The sequence below is a fragment of the Vigna unguiculata genome, chromosome 2 (assembly GCF_004118075.2).
Source record: "Vigna unguiculata cultivar IT97K-499-35 chromosome 2, ASM411807v1, whole genome shotgun sequence".
Taxonomy (NCBI): domain Eukaryota; kingdom Viridiplantae; phylum Streptophyta; class Magnoliopsida; order Fabales; family Fabaceae; genus Vigna; species Vigna unguiculata.
In genome coordinates this window covers 2,447,016-2,453,449 of record NC_040280.1, presented here as the reverse complement: position 1 = coordinate 2,453,449, position 6,434 = coordinate 2,447,016, and the positions used below count along the sequence as shown (strand labels likewise).

The 6,434-nt window shown below is 32.6% G+C and overlaps 1 protein-coding gene across 1 annotated transcript; it reads left to right on the top strand.

The window, feature by feature from the left end:
• The first annotated feature begins 863 nt into the window (after positions 1 to 863).
• On the top strand, positions 864 to 2,487 carry LOC114174021 (uncharacterized protein At5g23160). The gene is made up of 2 exons (XM_028058753.1): positions 864 to 1,371; positions 1,940 to 2,487. Exons 1-2 carry the CDS (start codon positions 1,027 to 1,029, stop codon positions 2,327 to 2,329), a joined length of 735 nt encoding a protein of 244 aa, XP_027914554.1. The 5' UTR covers positions 864 to 1,026; the 3' UTR covers positions 2,330 to 2,487.
• Positions 2,488 to 6,434: the final 3,947 nt, after the last annotated feature.

Genomic DNA, 6,434 nt, shown 5'->3' with positions numbered 1-6,434 from the left:
ACCTAATTATTTTAAGTAGATATCATATTTTTATTATTTTAATTACTATAGTGGTTAAAAAATGTATTATAGAAAGCAATCCTTTTTTTTTTAAGTTTAATGTCCAAATTGTAAAAAAATATTTGTAATATATAATAGTTAAAATAAATAATATATATATATATATATATATATATATATATATATATGTATATATAAAAATTGTTTTGGTAAATAAAATAATTAAAACTAATTATTGTTTATCATAATGAATATTTTACGTAACAAAAAAAATTATTTTGTTGAGTTGTTATATATATATATATATATATATGCATGCTATATTATATTAATTTCTCTTATATAAAAATATGATAAAATCCTATCTTAGGAACAAAAGAACAAATAGTTTTAAACAATGGAAAAAACATAAAAGTCTTGAAAACTAGAGTTTTATGTAACTTTATTTTAAGTAAATTTTGCAAACTAGTAAAGAAATATTTACATACTAAAACTCATTAATGGGATCACAAATAAGTTTTCCTATTAGTGAAAAAAAAAGAAAAAAAAAAGAGAGAAGTTAGAAAAACTTGACTTCCATTAATGTTTACCAACATGTACCTACACAATTGTTTTTGTGGTCAAGCCAACTATAACTAATTACATTCTTATGGTTTTTACCATGTGATGACTACACATTTGTGTGCATGCACGTAAGGCATAAGCACCTTAGAGAAGCCTTCAAAGATAAATTAAAAGATTGAATGCATGATGAAACGTGAGGAAGGTGTAAACGTGTGAAGAAGATTTGGACTCGTTAAAAGTCTAAAGTCTTCCATCCCAAAACCCTAATTAACATTATATATCAAACAAAACCATTTCCTACCTCATCATTATTTTAATTACCATGCTTTCAATTGCAACACCATCACTAACCATATTTCTATTCTCAATAACCCTTCATCTTCTTCTTCTTCATCATTCTAATAACCATGTTCATCACCCACTAATCTCATCAAATCCTTCTTTCTCACCCTCTCTGTTTCCATGGCCAAATCCAAAACCTCTCTTTTTCTATGTTGTTTTGGCTCTTCCCATGCCTTCGAATCTTCTCCCACAAAACCCTCTACTATTCCTGTCTCAAACATCAAGAAGAAAAAGAGGAAGAACAAAACTACTACCACAAGTTGTTTTTCATGGCTAAGAATTCGATTCACCAAGAAATCATCTCACAAAACGGTGCCGTTTGAAGCTTCAATTCACTCTCAGCATGCTCATTATTCCAAGGTCAAGTCAAAGTCAACTCTTCCTCATAAGCCTCAGTCTCCGGCAACCACCAACCCTCCGCCGTCCACTCAGCCACCCGCCACACCCTATTATACCCCCACACAGGTATTTATTCTAATCATCATCTTATCAAATTTTCATTTTGCTTTTGTAACATTATATTTTCCATTTTTTTACACATTTTTCAATTTATTAATTGTGATAACAAGTTTTTTTAAAAAGTTAATAGCTAATAAAATACCATCAAAAAGATCAAATTTGTAAAACTTGATAATAAAATGAGTTTACCTCATATATATATATATATATATATATATATATATATATATATATATATATATATTTACATTCAACCTTGTTACACATTTAATGGATTGGTAAAATGCATACAAAATAAAAATTATATCGTGACAAAATACGATTTTTTTGAATAGTTGAACTTAAATAATTATAATAATAATACTAATTTATTATTATTAGAGTAATTAAACTATGCAAGTCAAATCTTTAAATAAAGAAATGTTAGTGACTATACATTATCGATATTAAAAAATTTAATTTCCCTCCATTAAAATAAATTGGGACTGGAGTAATAATTATTCTTTTTCAATTATTTACCGATTTCGATAAATTCGATGTTCTCAACTCGTTATATTCTTAAACTATGTTCCAGACAAGACACGGTTTAAAGAACAACGCAGAGGACACGCGTCAACAGGGGAGAGGTTCTCCTGCTCAAGCAAAACGGCAGGCGCGGCGGCTGCCGTCGACGGCGGTGCGAATGCAAACGACAGTTAAGAAGGCACGAAACGACGGTGTTTTAGGCATGTCGGTGGTGGTGGTAACTTTGGTGATTATGATATTCTGGGGTCGTTTATGTGCCATTCTCTGCACTTCGGTGTGGCTCTACTGTGCTCCGCGTTTGGGGAAAATTGGTGGCCTAAACGACGACGGAAACCCCAAAACGACGTCGTCCAACGAGGTGGATTTGGATTCGGAGGAGTACAAGAAGAAAGTGATAATGGAGGGTCTGCTTGGGAGAAATCACAGAGCAGTGCTTTGAAGAAGAAGAATCTCGCAACGCTGTCGTTTGACTCTGTTACCTTCATATTTTTCTCTATCATTAATTAGTACCAGAATGAAAAGGAAAAAACAATTGTAAATTCACGAAATTTCATGTAAAAAGATTTTCTTTCTAAATTCAAAATCTGGTTTCTGAAAGATCTCACATGTGATTTTATTTATTTACTTTTTCTATTTTTCTTCTGTGATTATAGTATAATTTTTAATTTTGAGTCCTATTTTAAGATCATAAATTATATTGATATTCATGATATTTTCTCTATGAAACTAATTCTATTCTTTTTAAAAATTGTTTATATAAAACAAATTGCATTTTACATTACACGGTCTATTTTTATGAAAAAAAGATAATTATAATAGTAAATAAAAAGCAAAGAAGGTAAACGTAATTTAAGAAAATCTAGTGAGAAATAATTTACTTCTGTGTATATGTATATTATTTATGCCATTTTCTTGTTAGAATTTAAATTTAATTTCCATAATATGTTTTATTGTACAAGTTGTTATAAAGGTGAAGGTTTAAGTATAATTAACAAAGAATAACATAATATTTATGGTGATAGATGTAATTGAATTCTGAATTAAACAGATTAATCATTTGAATGGAATAATCGTACTATATTTTAAAACGTGAAGAATAAAATGTTTGAAAAATAAAGTGGGAGTAAGATCAAATCGCGGATAAAAATGATAGAAGATCAAAATTATAATTTAGTGTATCTTATTTTCTAACACTGATTCTGATTTTAGCTTTGAATTCACGACATTTTGTCTGTAAAAAATGGAATGTTCGTTGCCGGTTTCACGGCGGCGTTTCGTGAATGACGTGTTCTTAATGGGATAAATATAAAAATAAAGTCAAAGATTTGGAAATGGTATTTATTATTTATTTATTTATTTTAATATAAATCACGATTTGTAAGTATTCTTATATATTTATCTTTTCATTCATCATCTATACATTAATATTAATACATTTCTAACTACTTTTATTATGATTAATGTTAAGGTTAGTATTTTGTGTTGTTATAAACATAAGGATAATGATATTTCAACAAAAAATTTTGACAAGTATTTGACAAAGGTGACGTGGCAGCAGTTTTTATAAATTTTAATTACGAAAAATTTTAGTTCGCACGTGCAGCGGAAAGAGAAACCAAAATGAAATTATATGTCCATTAGAGAGAGAAAGTGAAGAGAGAAAAGGGAGAAAGTGAGGCCGGTGGTTGCGAAGTGAGAAAGTGAAGAGAGAAAAGGGGGAAAGTGAGCCCGCCGGAGTTTGTGGTTGAGTGAAAGTGAGATTCCGGCAACCATTTCGCTGGGGGGTGGAGGCTCGTTATCAGGGAAAGCGAAGACTCTCCCTATCATCCACAAGACGAAGGTTTTGGAGTGGGTAGTGTTTTGCGAAGTCTGGGTCCACGTTGCTTGGTCGGCGGGAACCATTTGGTGGTCGTGTTCGTTGCATTGTAAGTTTCTTTTGGTCCCATTTGACATTTGCGTAATGTGTTGGTTGATGATGAAGTTATTGTCGTTTTCGTCAAGTTTTGACTTCTTTTGCGAACAAGTTGGTTTTCTACATGTTGGTTTTTGATGTTGTTGGGGAAAAGTGATTTGGTGGTGTTATGGTGAATGTTAGTGAATTTTTGAGAACACATTTTTCCCGTTCGGTGTTGTCTGTTATAGAGGTGTGGGTACTTGAAAATTTTGAAGAAACCCCATGTTTTCTAAGTCCGTATCTGTGTCCTCGTTTGTTGTTGTCTGTATTGTAAAATTTTTGGCAGTTACGTCATTTGTATTTGATTTCTAGGGTTTCGTTACTGGCAGGTTATGAATATGAGGTTGTTCAACGATGTCATGTATTTGATTTTTAGGGTTTCGTTATGAATGTAGGTTTGATGAGGGAAATGCCTTTGTCACTTATTGAATGAATCATCATCGATCGTAAAAGGAAATGTATAGAAAGTCTCGACTATCCATATGCAGTTATCATAATCATTAACTCTACTCCCCACATATTTTGTCCTAACTCCCCGCATTGGTTTGATGTCTTTATTTTGGTTCTTGTTTGCCTACAGTACCGAAAAATTAATTGGGTTGGATTTGGATAATTGGAAGCAATATATGTCTGACTGAATCGAATATTATTGATGTATTTACTAAATTTAAAATCATTGTATTGGGTTTTTTTTGCAGCTTTGTTAGAAAAGTTTGCCCAAACTCCCCAAACATATATGTTAGAAAATTTTGCCCCAACTCCCCAAACATATATGCATAACTCCCCACATCTGCGTGACATGTTTTACGCATGATTGTGGAGTTTAAAAAGCACAAAATTCAGTGAAAGCAGTGTTAATTGGAGGTTTGAACTTCGTCAATAATTTGCATAATTGTTTATGCTCCAATAAGGAGATTTAAATAAAATTGTGTACAAGATGCAAGCAGTACTGATTAAGTTGAACTCCACTCCCCAAGTAGTTGCACTTAACTCCCCACTTACCATTACAGGTTTGAATTTTGCCTCTAGTAAGTCTACACTCCAACCAAATTACTTGATTTGGGAATGGATAATGGAAAGGAATATTTGTTGGGCAAAATCAAACACAAATGATGTGTTTACACATTTTATTAATTGTGTTCGCTTTTTCTGCAATTTTGTTAAAAAAGTTTGCCTTTACTCCCCACAAATGTATGCATAAGTCCCCATATCTGCGTCAAATGTTTTTTACCGGTTTGTGTAGTTGAAAAAGCACAAAATTTAGCAAATGCAATGTTAATTGGTGTACTGGACTTCGTGATTAACTTCGTCATTGAGTTACATCATGGCCATTGCTCGACTAAGGCGATTTAAGAAGAGTTTTTATTCAACGTGGAAGCACTATTGAAAAAGTCCAACAGTACTTCCCAAATAGGGGTGAGTAACTCCCCTTTTTTGTAATAGGTTTTTACTTGGGGTCCATTGAGGCTACACTCCTAATTAGAGTTGGGTCATGAAAATTATTATTTTTTTCTTAACGAATGAAATAGGAATAAGGTATTTACCACTTTTAAATAAAGTTTTCTTGCTTGTCCTACAGCTTTATTCCAAAAACTTTGCTCCAACTCCCCACATACAGCGTCCTTACTCCCCACATCGGCGTGAGCTGTTTATACAGTTGTGTGTACATATTAAATCCACACACTTCCGTTAATTCAATTTTAATTGGTCCATTAGACCTCGTGATTGAGATACTTGATGGTCAATGGTCGGAAAAGGCGACTTAAGAAGTGTGTTTATTCAATGTTGAAGCAGTATTGCAAAAGTTCAAGTCTACTCCCCACTTAGTTGCGAGTTACTCCCCGCTTTTCTATCAGGTTTATACTTGGGGTTCTGTGAGGGTACAGTCATATTAAATTAATTGAATTGAAAATGGATAACTCTTGGGTCATGCAAAGTAATTTATTTCTTAAGGAATGAATTAGGAATAACGTATTTACCACATTTTAATTACGTTTACTGGTTTGTCCTGCAGTTTTGTTCAGAAAACTTTGCTTCAACTCCCCACATACAGCGTCCTTACTCCCCACATCGGCGTCACCTGTTTATACAGTTGTGTGCACATATTAAATCCACATACTTCCGTTAATTCAATTTAAATTGGTCCATTACACCTTGTGATTGAGATACTTGATGGTCAATGGTCGGAAAAGACGACTTAAGAATAGTGTTTATTTAATGTTGAAGCAGTATTGCAAAAGTTCAAGTCTACTCCCCACTTAGTTGCGAGTTACTCCCCGCTTTTCTATCAAGTTTATACTTGGAGTTCTGTGAGGGTACAGTCATATTAAATTAATTGAATTAAAATGGATAACGCTTGGGTCATGCAAAGTAATTTATTTCTTAAGGAATGAAATAGGAATAACGTATTTACCACATTTTAATTACGTTTACTGGTTTGTCCTGCAGTTTTGTTCAGAAAACTTGCTTCAACTCCCCACATACAGCGTCCTTACTCCCCACATCGGCGTCACCTGTTTATACAGTTGTGTGCACATATTAAATCCACATACTTCCGTTAATTCAATTTAAATTGGTCCATTACACCTCG